The 20,692-nt window shown below is 45.7% G+C and overlaps 1 protein-coding gene across 1 annotated transcript in view; it reads right to left on the reverse strand.

Annotated features, from left to right (window-relative positions):
* Positions 1-245: 245 nt before the first annotated feature.
* The window catches only part of CBX7 (chromobox 7), an 86,696-nt gene continuing 66,249 nt past the window's right edge, over positions 246-20,692 (reverse strand). Inside the window, exons 4-6 of the mRNA XM_063940494.1 lie at positions 6,406-6,472; positions 5,950-6,292; positions 246-2,101 (exon numbers count right to left, since the gene is read on the reverse strand). Of these exons, the coding sequence (XP_063796564.1) occupies positions 1,947-2,101; positions 5,950-6,292; positions 6,406-6,472 (565 nt within the window). The 3' untranslated portion in view covers positions 246-1,946. The remainder of the gene's footprint in view (positions 2,102-5,949; positions 6,293-6,405; positions 6,473-20,692) is intronic.

A 20,692-nucleotide genomic window follows, 5' to 3' on the forward strand; every position in this document is an offset into this window, starting at 1 on the left:
ATCATTTAATGAGTACTTAAGTGCTATATTATGATCAGTTTCAATAAGGGATATGCTTTCACATCTTATTTAAGGTAAGTAAGAAAAGGACCATAAATCCACAAGCTTAAAACAATGAAGTTGGGCACAAAATATGTTTCCCAACTTACTTCATTGTTCATCCCCAGAAAATATAATTTTCCCACTATATAAATGTATTTCCCTCAAAACAGTGCATAGGAACATATTAAACTGAGCTGTTCATCAACAGTTCAAAAAAGCAAATGCTTTAATTAGTAATCAGACCCTAACACACATTAGTAATAATGAGTACAACATTCATACATACATAAGGGGTACATTTACTAAAGATGGGAGGTTTTCTTTTTAGAACTGGTGATGTTGCTCATAGCAACCAATCAGATTCTACTGAACATTTATTCAGCTGCTTCTAGGCGATAACAGATAGAATCTGATTGGTTTCTATGGGTAACGTCACCAGTTCTAAAAAAACTCCCACCTTAGTAAATTTACCCTAAGGACGGAACTACCATAGTGGCACAAGGTGCAGCTGCTATAGTTTCTGCAGTTAGTGGTTAGCTGCCTCCCTCTATCAAAATTAGTATTTTATCACCCTGGAGTGGTACATCATTTTGCTTTGAGGCCTACAATGAACACCCTAAAATACCAGTGTGTTTTTAACCTTCACAAATAGTTATTTTACGAAGTGCAGTATAAAGTGCTTATCTCAAACAACCTCAGATCCTCCATCATATAAGCTTTACCCTGTATCCACCTTTTGCATATTTTGGTAAACGCTAATTTTCTATAACTGCACTGGTAGATTTATGGAAATCTGAAACACGGATCTTGTTATAAATACACGTGTACATTTTGTATTTGCACTGCAGACTGTAATGAATAATATATCACGTTACTACAGGAGAGCAAGTGACATTCAGAAGTATAATGGATTAGTATGCTGTACTATGCTGTGCAAGTGGTCCATCACTAATATCCAGGTAAAGCTCACAAGAACAGAAGCAGATAGTATAGGTGACCGTGCTAATACCATTACAAATATAAATTGTACAATGTGTATAAACTGTAAAACTCAGGATTTTATACACTATACTGACCAAACATTGTTTAAGCATCTGCAAGTATTACAGTATGCTGTAAGTGCAAATACATTAGTCGAATTAGTACAAGATGCTGTATAAGTGCAGTTAAATGACTGTCTGTACAGGGTGCTGTATGAACACAGGAGTCCCATATCAGATAACAACAAGATGTGTCGTTGTAGCGAAAACGCCTATCATTAAAAGAGAATATGCTATGCCATTGTATGACATTCAATCATTTTGCTTCCCCTGTCTATTTATGTATTAAATACATAGCATAGGGGAATATGTGAAGCTTGGTGTTATTTTCTGTTAACTGTCATAGCAATTACAAGAACTTATTCTAAATAACCACATGGGTGGCAAGATCATAACTAGAACTTTATCAAATCCAACATTTGTAAAAGACACCGTCTTGTCTATCTGGAAAGGAAGAGAGTTTATGTATACTCCATGTTTGCTGTGGAACAAATTCAACCTACCTATTGCCTCTGCAACAATCTTTCACATTTACCATGTGTCAACAGGTATGAAGTAGCATCTATATAATGTACTCTCAACACAATATTTGGATATACGATTGTCATAGAGAACTAGTTGAGACAACTTCATAGAGATTCATTTTGACAATGTCAGTGCCATTTTTTGTGGAGCCAGCAAAAAATACTCAAAGAAAGATCACGCCCTTTCTAAAACAGGATCAATGTTCTGCATGTGTACACAGGCCTGTTAGAGAGGGAATACTTTCTGGTTACAGTTACTTGCAGTCTTCAAATTTCAATATAGAGGGAGAATGGGAGAGGAATACAAGAATGATACAGTAGAAAAGGAAGAATGAAACTATCAGTCGCCACTGCGGTCCCGGAAAAAGCCTTCAGCTGACAGAGCCTCGCGGAAAGTCACCGTGATAGAATTTGAGGTGATATCTGTAACGGTGATCTCGCTGGGCCTGGGGAGGACAGGAAGCCATGGAGGTGGAGCCGCTGACTTTGTGTCATCTGTAGCAAAACAAGATAAAACCGTAGTTATGAGGTCATGGTGAATATGACATGATAAAGGATAGAATAAACACATTTTGTAATGAATAGCTAAAGCTACACTCCACTTGATGTCTGCTTGCTTTCCCTGATTGAAGTTTTGTATTGGTCTATGTAGCTACATTCAACTCTGCAGTGTCACACAGCACTGGGAAAAATGACTGCATAGAACAGTCCCTACAGAGCAAGCAGCAGGTAGGGAGATTTTTTTTATCCCACCCTTGATTAAAAGCTTAAAAATGTATTCATGGATTCCAGGGACGGACTGACCTACATGGGTACAGGGGAAATCCCTCGTGGGCCCCACTGCATTATGCTGCACATGACTTTGTTGAATTTTCTGTAGTGCATAGCGGTTATTAATCTGGTATATTATCATGCATGGACTAGCTGTATTTACTATATATGCACTGTATATTTATAATGGGGCCCAGACCATACACACTAATGGTTAGCCAAGCCTCTGTGGAGGATGGCCACATCCCTTCTGGAGTCTGATCCTACCCATAAGTATGGGCCCCTATCATTGTATTCCCCTGGTGGGCCTTTCAAACCCCAGTACAACACTCATGGATTTCGGTTTCTTGTGACCAGCCCAATCATGGATTCTATTTCAGCCATGTTTGGGTGGGTTTTCTCCTAGTGTACTGTGGATTACATTCCTTCTAACAACATCAACCCTAGTGTGTAACCATGTGCTAGAGAATACAGATTGCAAGGTGCAATGCAGCAGGGGCTGTTGTGAAAAACACTGCTCAAAATGTAGGCACTATATAAAACAAAGAAAATAAGTAATAAAGTTTTATACTTGTATACTATCAACCGCATAAAACTAAACTTTCTAAATGAATATAAATCTATTAAAAATAGATTAACACTTTGCTTTGGGGGCGTGGTGAACTTTATTTGCATGATTTGGATATTTTGAACAAATCACAACATTAATAATTAGCGCTAATCATAGTAGAATATATGTATGCAGCCTTGGACATGTATAAGTCGCACCCACCAGTGGGTTATGCTGGGTATACACAGTCAGATAAAATGTCTGCCAGACAGTCAGTTAGACATTTTATCTGACAGCCTGAAATCCATCATATATCGTTGCTATACACTGATATAGTTCACAGTGTATGGCCACGATACCTGGGTTCATCCCCTGGGGAGGAAACATTTACTCATTCCTCTCCTGCAAAGGAACAGAAGAAATGTCAGTCCACCACGGCAGCACATACACTGCCAGATGTGGCCAACCAATGATCAGATCAGTTGACCATGTAGGAAGACTTCAGCATGTCCAACCGTTCCATCATCACTGATCAGTCGCCCTACACACTATGCGATTATCAGCTTGATCTGCCGATAAGCAGCAGATAGGGCCAATAATCGCATGCTGTATGCCTGGCATTAGACTATTAAGATCTGGTCCTAAATCAAATGTATTATTATTATATTAATATGGGGCCACAAAGCATCTGTAATGTCATGTAAGGAAAATTCAATAAGACACACGAAAAAACACATTATATTCAAACAGACAGTACAGGGAAAGGGAGGGGCGCAAGCAATGAGGTTTCTAGCAATAAGATTTCTATAAAACTGAGTGACATATAATAACACTGGCAAAGACCCAGTTCCCAGTTAAGGCAGACAGAAAAGGATAAAAGTGGAGGCACACTGGAAACAAGGACAGTTCGGGATGAGAACCAAGAGGATGGAGGGTCCTGCCCATGAGAACTTGAAGTCTAAAGACGTGGGAATAAACTGGGAGGTGAACTGGAAAAGGAGGAATGAAGTCATAGAGGTTTTTATAAATAGATGCTTTTTCAGGGCATGTTTGAAGCCCTGTCATATAGGGTGGGGAAAGCAAGTTCCATAGAAGGGGAGCAGAGCAGGAAATGTCTGGATGTGGTAATGGGAGCTGTAGAAGTGGAAAGTGTGACTGATTGCTTTGAAAGTGTAAAGCATAAACTGAATTTTGTAGGGAAAGGGGAGCCAGTGAAGGAGTTGTAAAAGAGAAAAGGTTGAGTCAGAGCAGCAAGATAGTAATATGAGACAAGTAGCAGCACTAATTTGAGAGGTAAAACGGCATAAAATAAGATCACATAGTAATAGGTTGCAATAGTCTAGGTTGGAGGGCATGAAAAATACATTTGGTTGCTTTCAAGTTCAAGATTTAAAATTTAGAAGGGTCTTACCCAGAGATGCTGCGGAGGTGAAAGTTGCAGTGTTAGGATATATCATGAATGTGGGAGTGAAGGAGAGTTAGTATTTAAGGATGACACCTAGGTTTTGAGGGAGTGGAGAGAGGATAGTACTAGCAACAGAAAGAGTGAGGTGGGGAGAAGAAAATAAATTAATTCTTAGACATGTTAAGCTTAAGAAATCTGAGAGACGTCAAGAAGATATATCAGAGAGACACATGGAAGTGTGAGAGAGCGTGGAGGTGGACAGAGTTGATGAGACAACCTAAGGGAAAGGTGTATAGAGAGAAGTGTCCACGTACAGAGTCTTGTGGAAGACCAACAAGTAGAAAGGAGTGGCGGAGATAGATTTGGAGACAGAGACCAAGAAGGAATGGTTAGAATTGTAGGAGTACAGCCATTATAGGGCAGTGTTCAGGAGTTCAAGGTAGTGGAGAGCTTGAAGGACGTTGGTGAAATCAGAGATGTCACAGCAGTGGGAGAAGACAAGGTCAAGAGTCTGACAGGCGGCCCACTGAATGAGGCCAAGAAAAAGCAAGGGGGAGAAGTTTAGAATATTCTGCACTGCAAGTCAGCAGATGTTGCAGATACGATCTTCCTTATCACTTCTTTGTTTTTGTTTTCCTTTGAACAATTTAAGAATCTCTTCCTCATTTAGAATATATAACCCATCTGTTGGTGATTTGCACTTTTCTTTCTAGACCTATTTCTATAGTTTCATGATGTTCCATGGATTAACATTATATTTCTTAAGCTATAAAAACATATGTTCCAGTTTTATAAGGAGCATTGAATTTTTTATTTTATGATCATTAGCCAGGGGAAAAAAAACTAAATAATGACGAATAAATACACTTTATTAGAATCTCACTAATTTCTCCGACATGTGAAAGCAATTACATGTTTGTTTTTTTTTGTTTTGTTTTTTTTTTGGGGGGGGGGGGGGGGGGGTCTGAGTTATATATTGAGAAATAAACATGTTTTTTTCTTTTTAAAACCACGAGGGGGGACTCTGCAATCCTACAGACACTCAAGCAGGTATTCCCTATTTTTATTAGGGTGAGATTGAAGACTTAAATGTGAACAGTTTATTTTGGTATTGCTTAGGGTCTGCTCATCTGTGTGCAACAAGTTTATTAGCCATTTAAATCATCAAAATATTTACATAAGCAGGAAATGAGATGTGCAGTATCTTGAGGCAGTGACCTGTCCACTTGTGTGGTTACAGTATATTAGTAAAGGGGGCAGTGTCCTTTTTCTGTACCCACTGGTAGTCATGGACAGTTATGGTAGGAAGAATTACACTTTTAAACCTCAATCTGTTGTATTTCAGATACGTGAGATATGATGTTTAAAAAATATTACATGATGTGTTACATGCTATCCCAGTTGTTATTAACCAGTTACAATTCAATAAAATGTGTTAAAATTATTACAGTTAAAACTTGTTTAAAAAAATAAATACTAAAATATCATAAATAAATGGGGTGTATCGAGAAATTAAGAGGTTTAGTGAAGTATGAATTAAACAGCTTAAAAGTGATGCACTTCCATCCATATTATAGTTAGAATATAGCACTACAAGAGATAGCTGAAATATCCCACCTTCAATGTCAACTGCATCAGTGTCTTTGCTTTCATACTTCTCTTCTTCAGCAGGTTTTTCCTCTTGCCATTCAGGGATGGGTTGTGCTTCCTCCTTTCCATCCTCCTTGGCAAAGAACTCTGACCTCAGGCTCAGTGGCTCGTAGGTTGGCACCCGCAGAAACTTCTTGCGGGAGAGGCACAGAAACTTTCGCCCTTTGCGCTGCTTGCTGAGTGGGAACTGCAGTGACTTTGCTTTCTCTGGCACGGAAGAGGTTGCTGCTGTGAATCTCCGAGATAGCGAAAAGCACAGTTTTCTCTCTTTAGACTTGTGTGCGCTGCGCAGGTCCATACCATATAGCCTCTGCAGACAAAAGGAATATATAAAATAAAATGTTGGATTGCTATTACCTAAAAACTTACCCTATGCTTAAAGGGGACAACCCACATTCTGCGATAAAAAGCGCCATGATGTACCTGTAATAGAAGGCGTTTAGGTTTTGGACCTCGTTTCCTGCACCCAGACGCTTTTTCTTTCTCTTCCCTATAAGAACAACAAATATAGACCGCATGTTATATGCAGTGACACATGCTGATGTCAGATCACCCAGTACTCTGTCATTAACTAGTATGGCTGCATTATATCTATACTCTAGGATTCTACAGAATGGCAGTCTTTTACAAAGTAATTGGAAAAAAACATAATTTGCAACTGAAATATAAGGAGCATAAACATATTCTGTACTTTTAGCTCCTGAAAACAATATCCCTGTATCGACAGTACTAAAATCAGGATTTGGATTCATTTAGCCAAAATAAAAAATAAACAAGGAAATAAAAAGTTTTTGCCTGAATCTTGAGAAAAATCTTTATCATAGTAGTGGATGGCAAATAATGACATTTTCTCCATGTTGTACTTAGCGCATTCAATTCTCTTGGTTTTATATACAGACTAGGAATATGTAGTCATTATGTCGACAGGGTGCATGACGATACTCACAATTTTTACAATGTGGATGTCAACTATCACAATGTCAACATTACAGGTTTAGGTCTAGGGTTGGGCTATGTTTAGGGTTAGGTTAGGGTTGAGGCTCTAACTGTAGAAAAAATAGGAATTTGGTACCTACCGGTAATTCGTTTTCTCATAGTCCGTAGTGGATACTGGGGAAAGGTACTTCGTACCGTGGGGTATAGATCGGGTCCATTGGAGTCATGACACTTTAAGAAATGAATAGTGTGTGCTGGCTACTCTCCTCTATGCCCCTCCCCAGACTTGGTCTAGGAAAAGCTGTGTCCTAGGAGACGGATATACTTTGAGAGAAGGATATATACAATAAGCGGTGAGGTAACGAACCAACACACAATAAGAGAAACCGCAGAGCTAACCACAACAGAGGAAAGCAACGCTATTACAACAATGATAGCAACGCTAACCAAACGTGGTACAGCGACAGCAACAGCAGTTCCAATCCAAACACTTATAACCAGTAAGCAGGAACGAAGCACTGAGGCAAGCCCCCAGTATCCACTACAAACTACGAGAAAAGGAATTACCGGTAGGTACCAAATTCCTATTTTCTCTAACGTCCTAGCGGATACTGGGCAAAGATACTTAATACTGTGGGGAAGTCCCAAAGCTCCCAGAACACGTGGGAGAGTGCTGAGACCCCTGCAAAACTGCCTGGCCAAACATTAGGTCATCCCTGGCCAAGGTATTGAACCGAGAAAATTTCACAAATGTGTTTGAACCAGACCAAAGTAGCCGCTCGACACAACTGTAAGGCCGAGACACCCCGAGCAGTCGCCCAGGAAGAGCCGACCGAACTTGTGGAGTGGGTTTGAATAGAAGTCGGCAGTGGCAGTGCTGCCGAAGTATAGGCTTGCTGGATAGTCAACCTGAACCAACGAGCAAGGGACTGCTTAGAAGCAGGCTGACCAATCTTGGTTTCATCATAAAGGACAAAAAGTGAGTCAGTCAGATTTCCTATGACGAGCAGTATTCTTGACGTAAATTCTCAAAGCCCTCACCACATCCAGGAACTCTGGAGCAACAGAAGGGTCTGTCAAAACTGGAACCACTATTGGTTGATTCACATGGAAAGCCGACACTACCTTTGGCAGAAACTGCGGGCGAGATCTAAGCACTGCCCTGTCCTCATCAAAAATCAAATATGGGCTCTTACATGATAAGGCCCCCAATTCTCATACACGTCTGGCAGATGCTAATGCCAGCAACATGACAGTCTTCCACGTCAGATATTTCAAGTCCACCTTATTCAAGGGTTCAAACCAGTCCGACTGGAGAAAAGCCAAAACCACGTTGAGTTCCCATGGAGCTGTGGGAGGGACAAATGGCGGCTGTATGTAGAGAACTCCCTTCAAGAAGGTCTGTACTTCCGGCAGGCCTGTCAATTGCTTCTGGAAGAAAATTGAGAGAGCCGAAATCTGAACCTTGATGGAGCCCAAACGTAGGCCCAAATTCACTCCTGCTTGCAAGAAGAGCAGAAACCAGCCAAGGCGAAAATCCATAGGAGGATAACTTCTACCTTCACACCACAAAACATATTTCTTCCAGATACGGTAGTAATGTGTAGACGTGACCCCCTTACGAGCCTGAATCATGGTGGATACAACCGTGGGAGGGAGACCCTTTCTAATCAAAATCTCCCTCTCAACCTCCACACCATCAAACGTAGCCGTTGTAAGTTTGGATAGACGAACTGAAGCAGCCGAAGCAGATCCTCGATCAACGGTAGCGCCCATGTATCCTCCAGAGACATTGCCAGGAGCTCCACATACCAGGCCCTTTGAGGCCAATTTGGGGCAATTAGAATTGCCTGAACTCTTTCCTTTAAAAGTCTTTTTAGAACTCTTGGAATAAGAGAAATTGGAGGGAACAGATACAAGAACTGGTAAGACCAATGAGCTGTCAGGGCGTCCACCGCCGTCGCCAGTGGGTCCCTCATTCTGGAACAGTAATGATTTTGTTTACTGTTGAGACGAGACGCCATCAGGTCTATCGGTGGACAACCCCACCGGTGAACCAGTTGTCGAAACACCTGAGGGCGAAGGCCCCATTCTCCCGGATGGAGGTCGTGCTTGCTGAGGAAGTCCGCTTCCCAATAGTCCACCCCTGGAATGAATATGGCCGAGATGGCTTTTGCGTTGGCTTCTGCCCAGAGAAATATCCTTGACAACTCTGTCATTGTGGCCCTGCTTCTTGTTCCTACTTGTCGGTTTATGTACGCCACCGCCGTGGCGTTGTCCAACTATACCTGGATGGCCTGATTCTGCAAGAGAGGGGAGACCTGGAGAAGAGCATTGTAAATTGTCATGAGTTCTAGGATTTTGATTGGAAGTGTAACTTCCTGGCTCGAACACTGCCCCTGGAACTGGGCCCCTTGGGTCACAGCCCCCCAACCCCCGAAGGCTGGCATCCATAGTCAGAAGAGTCCAAGACTGTGTATTGAAACTCCGATCCTCCACCAGATGGGAGATCTGTAGCCACCATAGCAGGGAAATCCTTGCTCTCGGCGATAGTGTTATACACTGGTGAATGTGTAGATGAGAACCTGAACACTTGTCCAACAGATCCAGCTGGAACGGCCTTGCATGAAACCTGCCGTACTGAATTGCCTCGTATGAGGCCACCATCTTGCACAGCAATCTAATGCATAGATGAATCAACACTTTGCGTCGTTTTAGCACCGAGCGGACCATAGTCTGAATAGTTAAGGCTTTTTCCATCGGAAGGTATACCATCTGCGACACCATATCCAGTATCAGTCCCAGAAACTGAATTCTCTGAGACGGCTCAAGGTGAGATTTCTGTAAATGAAGGATCCAACCGTGATCCGTAAGCAGATGAGTCTTTAAATCGATGCTGTGCAACAGCTGTTCCCTGGACACCGCCTTTATCAGGAGATCGTCCAGATATGGAACTATGTTGACTCCCATCATGCGCAATAGTAGCATCATCTCTGCCATGACTTTCGTAAACACCCTTGGAGCCGTGGAAAGGCCAAAGGGTAAGGCCTGAAACTGATAACGCTGATCCAGTACCGCAAAGCGCAGGTACGCTCGATGAGGAGGCTACATCGGGATATGCTGCTATGCATCCGTGATATCCAGGGAGAATCGAAACTCCTCCTCTTCCAGTCCTGATATCACCGCATCTTGAATTTGAACACTCGCAGATAAGGGTTCAAAGACTTGAAGTTCAATATCAGTCGAACCGAATCGTCCGGTTTTGGTTCTACAAAGAGACTTGAGTAAAATCCCTTTGTGTATAGCGGAGGAGACGCTGGAACAATAACTCCCATTGAAAGAAGTTTTGAATGGCCTCTTGCAATGTAACTTTTGCTACAGGTAAGCCTGACCTGAAGAATCTGTGAGGTGGTAACTCCTGAAATTCCAGCCGGTACCCCTGGGATATGAGATCCCTCACCCAAGGATCCCGGCAGGACTCCGCCCATATATGGGCGAAGTGTTGCAGGCGAGACCCCACCTGGAAATTGCCCTTCTGCTTCGGCCAACCGTCATGCGTGGGTTTCGAAGAAGCAGATCCGGAAGCCTGGTCCGAGTTTCCAACAGCTGCTGGTCTACTGGACTTACCACGAGTTACTCTAGCAGCATTGGAGGCCCCTCTGGCTCTACGAAAGGACTGTAGAGAGGGTCCCGGATAGGGACGTCTAGCAGGAGGTGCCGCGGACGGCAGATATGTGGACTTATCTGCCGTCGCCTGAGATATCCACTTGTTCAGTTCCTCCCCGAACAAGGCCTCTCCTGTAAATGGAAGGCTCCCTACTCCATTCTTGGAATCAGCATCCGCTGACCATTGACGCAACCACAGAGATTTGCGAGCAGAGACCGCCATAGCCGTGGTACGACCGTAAATGATACCCAATTCCTTAACAGCCTCACTCATAAAATTTGTTGCATCCTGGATAAGATGCATAAGCATAACGATATCCTCTTGTGGGAGCGTATCAATTCCTGTATCAGACCATTTTACTATGGCCCTAGAAATCCACCCACAGACTACGTTAGGACGTTGAGCTACACCCGCTGCCATATAGATTGACCTGAGAGTAGTTTAAATTTTGCGGTCAGTTGGCTCTTTTAGGGAAATAGCCCCAGGTACAGGTAGTACCAGTTTACGGGACAGGCTGGACACAGAAGTATCCCCCATCGTCAGATTTTCCCAAACCTTCCTATCCTCCGCAGGGACAGGAAAGAAATTTAGTACCCACTTAGGGATAACAAACTTCTTGTCAGGGTTTACCCATGCTTCCTTAGCAAGGGAATTTAACTCCTTCGAAACAGGAAACGTGGCAGGGGATTTTGGTTTCACGTTAAAATGTAATTCTTCCACAGGATCTGATTCTTTATCTGGAATCTCCCTCCCTAATAGCATAAATGAGGGCCTCTACTCCCGGTGGCAAGGAACCTTCCTCCTCCACGTCTAACTCCCCCTCGTCCCACTCTGGAGTCTTAGATTCAGAGTCAGACTGTAACACCTGAGAGAGAGTGCGTTTCTGAGAGACCACCAGATGGGGCTGAGAAGCCTGTCTGTGGTCAGCCTTTGAAGCAAACATGAAAGTGTCTATAAAACTGTCTCAATATCGGTCTTTCCTGTTTAGCAGTGGCTAACTCAGAAGTTGTATTCCAATTAACGCTTTAAAAAAAGACTCCACCCAGTCAGGTTCTGCATTGCTACCTTGTGAAGGTAGAGAGCATTGGGTACACCTTAGAGAATCTTGTGAAGGTGTAAAAATAGGATTTTAATAACCTACCGGTAAATCCTTTTCTCGTAGTCCGTAGAGGATGCTGGGGTCCATATTAGTACCATGGGGTATAGACGGGTCCACCAGGAGCCATTGGCACTTTAAGAGTTTAACAGTGTGGGCTGGCTCCTCTCTCTATGCCCCTCCTACCAGACTCAGTCTAGAAACTTTGCCTGAGGCGATGACATACTTCGAGAGAAGGAATTACACAGATAGTGGCGAGATTCATACCAGCTCACACAACAGGCCGGAAACTCAGCAACAGCTGAAACAGTACTGAAACAGTAAATAATGCAGAACTGACCTAGGAACCAGGCAGTACTGAACTATTAAAACCAAAGCAGGAAAATTAAGCGCTGGGCGGGCGCCCAGCATCCTCTACTGACTACGAGAAAAGGATTTACCGGTAGGTAATTAAAATCCTATTTTCTCTTACGTCCTAGAGGATGCTGGGGTCCATATTAGTACCATGGGGATGTACCAAAGCTCCCAGAACGGGAGGGAGAGCGTGGAGGCTCCTGCAAAACTGCTTGACCAAACTTGAGGTCATCAGAGGCCAAAGTATCGAATTTGTAAAACTTAGCAAACGTGTTCGACCCAGACCAAGTAGCTGCTCGGCAAAGCTGTATAGCCGAGACACCCCGGGCAGCCGCACAGGAAGAGCCCGCCTTACGAGTAGAGTGGGCCTTTACAGATATTGGATATGGCAAGCCTGCCATAGAATATGCATGCTGGATGGTGAACCTGATCCAGCGTGAAATCGACTGCTTCGAAGCAGGACACCCAATTTTCTTGGGATCATAGAGGACAAACAGAGAGTAAGATTTTCTATGACGAGCCGTCCTCTTCACATAAATCTTCAAAGCCCTCACAACATCCAAGGCCTTTGAAGCAATTGAGGAGTCAGTAGCCACTGGCACCACAATAGGTTGGTTGATATGAAAGGCTGAAACAACCTTAGGCAGGAGTCCTGAGTTCCGCCCTATCTTCATGGAAGATCCGATAGGGACTTTTACAGGACAAAGCCCCCAATTCCGACGCTCGAGCAGAAGCCAAGGCCAACAAAGTGACCGCCTTCCACGTGAGAAACTTGAGTTCAGCCTCTGGTAGAGGCTCAAACCAATCCGATTGCAGGAACTGTAATACCACATCAAGATCCCAGGGTGCCGTTGGTGCCACAAAGGGAGGCTGGATGTGCAGAACCCCTTTCAAAAAGGTCTGAACCTCAGGGAGGTTGGAGTCCAAGTTGAAACTCCACCGCAGGAAATTTCCTGGATTCACACCAAGACACATTTTTTCCAAATGCGAAAATGTTTAGACGTTACCCCCTTCCTAGCCTGTATCAGGGTAGGAATCACCTTGCTCGGGATACCCTTCCGAGCTAAGATCTGGCGTTCAACCGCCATGCCGTCAAACATAGCCGTGGTAAGTCTTGATAAGGGAACGGCCCCTGCAGCAGCATATCCTCCCGAAGAGGTAAGGGCCATGGATCTTCCAGCAGAAGATCCAGCAGATTCGCGTACCAAGCCCTCCTTGGCCAGTCCGGAGCAATGAGGATTGCCAGAACCTTTGTTCTTTATACAAGTTGAAGAACTTTTGGAATCAGAGGAAATGGAGGGAACACATAAACCGACATGAACACCCACGGTGTTACCAGTGTGTCCACCGCCACTGCCTGTGGGTCTCTCGACCTGGAACAGTACCTCTGCAGCTTCTTGTTGAGGCAGGAGGCCATCATGTCTATGTGAGGAACCCCCCACCAACTGGTTACCTCCTCAAACACCTCCGGATGGAGGCCCCACTCTCCTGGGTGGAGATAGTGTCTGCTGAGGAAGTCTGCTTCCCAGTTGTCTACTCCCGGAATGAAGATTGCTGACATCGCCACTGCATGCCTTTCTGCCCAGAGGAGTATTCTTGACACCTCTGACATAGCAGCTCTGCTCTTCGTTCCGCCTTGTCAGTTTATGTAGGCTACTGAGGTCACGTTGTCCGACTGCACCTGAACAGCTCGATCCTGTAGAAGGTGTGCTGCTTGAAGAAGGCCGTTGTACACGGCCCTTAGCTCCAGGATGTTTATTGGGAGAAGGGACTCTTGATATGACCACCTTCCTTGGAAGGTTTCCCCCTGAGCGACTGCTCCCCAACCCCTTAGACTTGCATACGTGGTTAGAAGGATCCAGTCCTGAACACCGAACCTTCGGCCTTCCAGAAGGTGTGGTAGTTGTAGCCACCAGAGTAGCGAAATCCTGGCTTTTGGTGATAGACGTATCCTCTGATGCATATGTAGGTGAGATCCCGACCACTGGTCCAAGAGATCCAGCTGAAAGGATCGAGCATGAAACCTTCCGTACTGCAGAGCCTCGTAGGAGGCAACCATATTCCCCAGAAGGCGGATGCACTGATGAACCGATACCCGGGAAGGCTTCAAGACATCCCGACCATTGTTTGAATCACCAATGCTTTCTCCACCGGTAGAAACACCGTCTGCACCTCCGTGTCTAGGATCATCCCCAGGAAAGACAGCCTCCTTGTCGGCTCCAGATGAGACTTTGGAAGGTTCAGGATCCAACCGTGCTCCTTGAGCAGATGTGCTGTGAGAGCAATGGATCTTAACAACTTCTCCCTGGACGATGCCTTGATCAGGAGATCGTCCAGATATGGATCACCCCCTGCTTGCAGAGGAGAACCATCATCTCTGCCATCACCTTGGTGAAGACCCTCGGTGCCGTGGAGAGACCGAACGGCAGTGCCTGAAACTGATAGTGATCGTCTAACAGTGCAAACCTGAGATATGACTGATGCGGCGACCAAATGGGAATGTCAAGGTACGCATCCTTGATGTCAAGGGACACCAGGAACTCTCCCTCCGTCAGTCCTGAGATGACAGCCCTCAGAGACTCCATCTTGAACTTAAACTCCCTGAGATAAGGGTTCAAAGACTTTAAGTCCAGATTTGGCCGTACCGAACCATCCGGCTTCGGTACCACGAAAAGGTTTGAATAGTAACCTTTGTTCCACTGCTGAGGCGAACCTGGCACCTCAGGCACTACCAATTTTCGGATAGCTTCCAGAAGAATTGCTCTCTGTCTGCCGGCAAGCCTGATTTGAAGAAACGGGGAGGTGGGAGAGTTTGAAACTCTAGGCTGTACCCCCTGGACACTATATCCTGTATCCAAGGGTCCAGGCCAGACGACACCCAGACGTGGCTGAAATGCCGGAGTCTTGTTCCCACCTGACCTTCCTCCAGGCTGTGCTGTCCACCGTTATGCGGAGGACTTGGAGGTACCAGAAGCAGGCTTCTGGTTTTGGGAACCTGCGGGAGCAGGCTTTTTCCCTTTAGCACGACCACCTCTGAAGAAGGTGTGAGAAGGCTTGTTCTTTCTAGGCCTCGCAGGCCGAAAGGACTGTGACGTGGCTGGTGAAAAAGGCTTCTTCGTAGCCGATGCAGCTGAGGGGAGAAAAGGAGACTTACCTGCGGTAGCCGTGGCAATCCACGCGTCCAGCGCCTCCCCAAACAAAGCCTGACCTGTGTAGGGTAGGCCCTCCACGCTTTTTCTGGATTCCGCATCTGCAGACCATTGGCGCAGCCAGAGACCCCTGCGAGCCGAGACGGACATGGAGGAGATCCCCGTAGCCATGGAACCCAGGTCCTTCATGGAATCTACCAGGAACCCTGCAGAATCCTGAATGTTATGTAAAAATAAATCAACGTCACCTTTATCCATCGTAGTCAAGTACTCCTGCAGAGCGATTGACCACGTGGCTATAGCTTTAGAAATTCATGTACAGGGAATAGTAGGCCGCAGTATAGCCCCTGAAGCAGTGTATATGGATTTGAGCGTAGCATCCACTTTGCGATCAGCCGGGTCCTTCAATGCGGTAGATCCCGGGACCGGTAAAACCACTTGTTTTGACAGCCTGGATACAGAAGCGTCAACTATAGGCGGAGACTCCCATTATTTTCTATCATCCTCTGGGAATGGAAAAGCAACCAAGACCCTCTTAGGGATCTGGATTTTTTTCTCCGGATTTTCCCAGGCCTTTTCAAATATAGCATTTAATTCCTTAGATGCTGGGAAGGTGAGAGGGGCCTTCTTACGGTCCGTGAAAAAGGCCTCCTCTACTTGCTCAGGAGGTGTGTCAGAAATAAGCAACACATCCCGTACGGCCTCAATCAACTGCACTTTCTTAGCAAGTGATGCCGTCCCCTTCGACACATCACCGTCACCGTCTGCAGTGTTAGAATCGGTGTCCGTGTCTTCCTGCATTATCTTGGCAAGTGCACGTTTGTGAGAATGAACCGCAGGGGACCCCGAGGAAGCAGTATCAGACCATACAACCATAGAGGAATGCAATACCTGAGTTGCATGCTCAGTTCTTGCAACCCTCTCAGAAATCTGAGAAACAATCCCCATAAGAGAGGCTAACCACTCCAGTTCTCTAGCTGGGATCTGCGCTACAACAGTGCAATCCTGATTACATGGGATGGGATCTTCCTGAGAAGATAAATCCTCTGCAGCACATGAAACAGAGTCTCTATACATGTTTGCTGATACACACCACTCACCCCACATACACACAGGGTACAGGGCAGACAGAGTTTCCCCCCTCCCCCAAGAATGGCAGAGAGACACAGAGATTTGAGCCAACCCACACACAGCGCTATTATAGGGAGACCCTATATAGTATAGGGAGACCCTAAACCAGCGCTGACTGTGTCCCTTAATAGGTGACAGTCTATACACAGCCTCCCCTCCCTTCTACGAACCCATGGTACCGTACAGATAGCTGGAGTTACACTGGAGGGACTGATCTTCCACTTGCATCCGACTGCAGGCAGGAAAATGGCGCTGAAACGCTGCTGGGTCCGCTCTGAGAAGCTCCGCCCCCTTAATGGCGCTGTCTTCTCGCTCTTCATAGATTATACTGGCCTGAGGTTGTGTGTGCTGGCTGAGATCAGCAGACCCCGACAGGCTGGAATGGTCAGTGTAGGGGCAGGCGCTGGCTCAGGGCACCCCTCACAGCACTGCACCTAGGTACCGCTGAGCCGTCCGGGAGCGCAGTGAATACTGCGCTCCTACCCTGTAGCCGCCATCTTCACACCGACCCCCCGCTTGCTAGGGGGGACGGTGACTCACTCGCCACACTTCAGCTCTGCAAGGGGGTGGCGGCATGCTGCTGAGGTGAGCGTTCCCCTGTGGCGGGGAGCGATCTATCCCCTCTGGAGCTCAGTGTCCAGTCAGCGGAGACAGTGGCTCAGACCCCGCAGGGCGGATACTGCTCCCCCCTCAGTCCCTCGATACAGGGAGGCTGTTGCCAGCAGTCTCCCTATAAAATAAAAACTCTAAGAAAAACTTTTACTAAGAAAGATCTGTAGAGCTCCACTAGCTGTGACCGGCTCCTCCGGCCACATTTTCTAAACGGAGTCTGGTAGGAGGGGCATAGAGGGAGGAGCCAGCCCACACTGTTAAACTCTTAAAGTACCAATGGCTCCTGGTGGACCCGTCTATACCCCATGGTACTAATATGGACCCCAGCATCCTCTATGACATAAGAGAAAGTAACCTTACATGAAGTACACACAGATTTGTTTTCAGACATATTTGTGCAAATACACCAGAAAAATAATAATAGTAATACACAGCGTCCCCATGTAACAGTGACCCAGACCTCGAATGGGGAGACAGAGAGGAATAGGGACCAGCACACCACCTCAGAAAGAGCCGCGCTCCGCTGGGTATAGGAGTATAAATATAATGTACCTCACAGCAGTGAACTGCTGTTTATATGCTCCCCCTTCACTAAAAACTCCCTGTACCAGTACTATAGGTGGTTTAGTGGTTCTTTTGAGGAGCAGTCTCTGTAGCAACCTTTCTCACAGCAGCAGCAGTAGGAAATGGCACCGTGCGTCTCTGGTCCTGCTCTCCGGGAAGCCCCGCTTAAATTATGTACTGGCTTCATGGAAAATGCATTAAAAGAGCCTGTAAGCCCCTTTTCTTTGTTAATCGCTAGTATGGGTACCGGTGTCTGTACTCACCACACCATTGTCTTTGGCATCTGTTCAGGGGTGGCGGCATGCTGCCGCCGTGGGCTCACACCCAGGGGGTATGAGATCAGCACCTCAGGAGCTCCGTATCCCGTCAGAGGGGAAACGAACCATGGTTTGGTCCCCCCACCCCCACCTAAAGTCCCATGAAGCAGGCAGACTGGTTGCCAACCAGTGTAACTGAAAAAAACTAACTAAAATAAATTTCTGAAGAAAACTCTCTGGAGAGCTTGTTAGAGTGCACCCGGCTCCTAGGGCACATTTTTCTAAACTGAGTCCAGAGAGGGGCATAGAGGCGAGGAGCCAGCACACACTATGGACCCGATCTATACCCCACAGTACTATGTACCTTTCTCCAGTATCCACTAGGACATTACAGAAACTTTATGTTGTCAGGCCAACAATGTCCATGTGCACAATGTCAACATTATAAACACATGGACATGCACAATGTCAACATTATAAACACATGGACATGCACAATGTCAACATTATAAACACATGGACATGCACAATGTCAACATTATAAACACATGGACATGCACAATGTCAACATTTTCGATGACATCCAGATTAGGTGCAGGGCGACAGCTATATAAAACTGTTGACAAAATCATTGTAAGTTTATACAGTTGCAAAAGCAACTGTTACCACAGTGACCACAATTTGAAAACAGAGGATTTGACGGCAGGTAAGAACCACTTGGACCATGTAGTCTGCCCTAAACACATGTACACACTTACACATTAGGGTTAATAGTTTGTCTGGAGCTAATTAACCTACCAGTATATTTTTGGATTGTGGGAGGAAACTGGAGTACCTGGAGCAAGCACAGGGAGAATGTACAAACTCTTCACAGTTAGGGCCATGGTAGCAAACAGTAATACTATATTTTAATTTAACCATATCAGCCTTAGGGGTATATTCAATTGGCGTCAGATCCATTCCGACATGCATTTGTCAGGAATGGATCAGACAACCCCTATTCTATCCCATCTCAATTCAACTTTTTCAAGTCGATTTGAGATGAGGAACCCAGAAGAGAAGAGGGGGGGGAGCCGCGGGGAGACCAGAGGGGGACAGCCCCCGGCAGCCAGAAGAGATCAGCGCTACAGTAGCGCTGCAGAAGGATGTCACACAGCCGCCCAACCTTACGGCAGTGTCCACCCGGCTCCAGCAAGCTTGCTGGAGCCGGGTGGACGCTGCCGTGAGCGGCGCGGCTGTGTGACATCCTGCTGCAGCGCTGATCTCCTCTGGCTGCCCGCGGCAGTCCCCCGTCTCCCTGCGGCTCTCCCCCCCTCTCTTCCTCTGGGTCCGCATCTCAGTCCAACAACTTTTGATGTCGGACTGAGATGGACGAAAAGGGGGCCATTTTCGACACAAGCACGTGGATCGGCAGCTATACCGCCGATCCACGTGCTTTTCGACAAGTCGAATTTCTCAACTTGTCGAAAATATTGAATAGGTTGGAACCCCTTCTGACCTAAAAAAAAAAAAAGTCAAAAATTGCCGTCTTATCGACAGACGGCAGCTTTCAACGTCAATTGAATATACCGCTTAGAGTGCAAAACCCTAAACAGATTTTCTGCATCAAAAAATCTGCTTTGGACCTGCTGAGTGTGCGTGTGCCTAGATTTCAACCAGCTAAATTTTTCTACAATGATAACCAAACTACAGGTAAAAAAATAAGAATTTACTCACCGGTAATTCTATTTCTCGTAGTCCGTAGTGGATGCTGGGTACTCCGTAAGGACCACGGGGAATAGACGGGCTCCGCAGGAGACTGGGCACTCTTAAAAGAAAGATTAGGTACTATATCTGGTGTGCACTGGCTCCTCCCTCTATGCCCCTCCTCCAGACCTCAGTTAGGGAAACTGTGCCCGGAAGAGCTGACATTACTAGGAAAGGATTTGGAATCCAGGGTAAGACTCATACCAGCCACACCAATCACACCGTACAACTTGTGATAACTATACCCAGTTAACAGTATGAACAACAACTGAGCCTCATTCAACATATGGCTCATAACAATAACCCTATAGTTAAGCAATAACTATATACATGTATTGCAGAAAGTCCGCACTTGGGACGGGCTCCCAGCATCCACTACGGACTACGAGAAATAGAATTACCGGTGAGTAAATTCTTATTTTCTCTGACGTCCTAGTGGATGCTGGGTACTCCGTAAGGACCATGGGGATTATACCAAAGCTCCCAAACGGGCGGGAGAGTGCGGATGACTCTGCAGCACCGAATGAGCAAACTCAAGGTCCTCCTCAGCCAGGGTATCAAACTTGTAGAATTTTGCAAAAGTGTTTGATCCCGACCAAGTAGCAGCTCGGCAAAGTTGTAAAGCCGAGACCCCTCGGGCAGCCGCCCAAGAAGAGCCCACCTTCCTCGTGGAATGGGCTTTTACCGATTTAGGATGCGGCAGTCCAGCCGCAGAATGTGCAAGTTGAATCGTGCTACAGATCCAGCGAGCAATAGTCTGCTTTGAAGCAGGAGCACCCAGCTTGTTGGGTGCATGCAGGATAAACAGCGAGTCAGTTTTTCTGACTCTAGCCGTCCTGGAAACATAGATTTTCAGGGCCCGGACTACGTCCAGCAACTTGTAATCCTCCAAGTCCCGAGTAGCCGCAGGCACCACAATAGGTTGGTTCAAATGAAACGCTGATACCACCTTTGGGAGAAATTGGGGACGAGTCCTCAATTCTGCCCTGTCCATATGGAAAATCAGATATGGGCTTTTACAGGACAAACTACCTACAAGGGTGTAACCCCCTGTAGAAAATCAGGGGCGCTGTCCGCACTGATTAAAGGAGACAATTAAAAATATTCACAATAATGTTGAATAAAATATATATTATAATTTATTAACATACAATGCTGCAGCATAAATTACATATATTAAATAAATAATATGTATGTT

Source organism: Pseudophryne corroboree, chromosome 9 (assembly GCF_028390025.1).
Source record: "Pseudophryne corroboree isolate aPseCor3 chromosome 9, aPseCor3.hap2, whole genome shotgun sequence".
NCBI classification, from domain to species: domain Eukaryota; kingdom Metazoa; phylum Chordata; class Amphibia; order Anura; family Myobatrachidae; genus Pseudophryne; species Pseudophryne corroboree.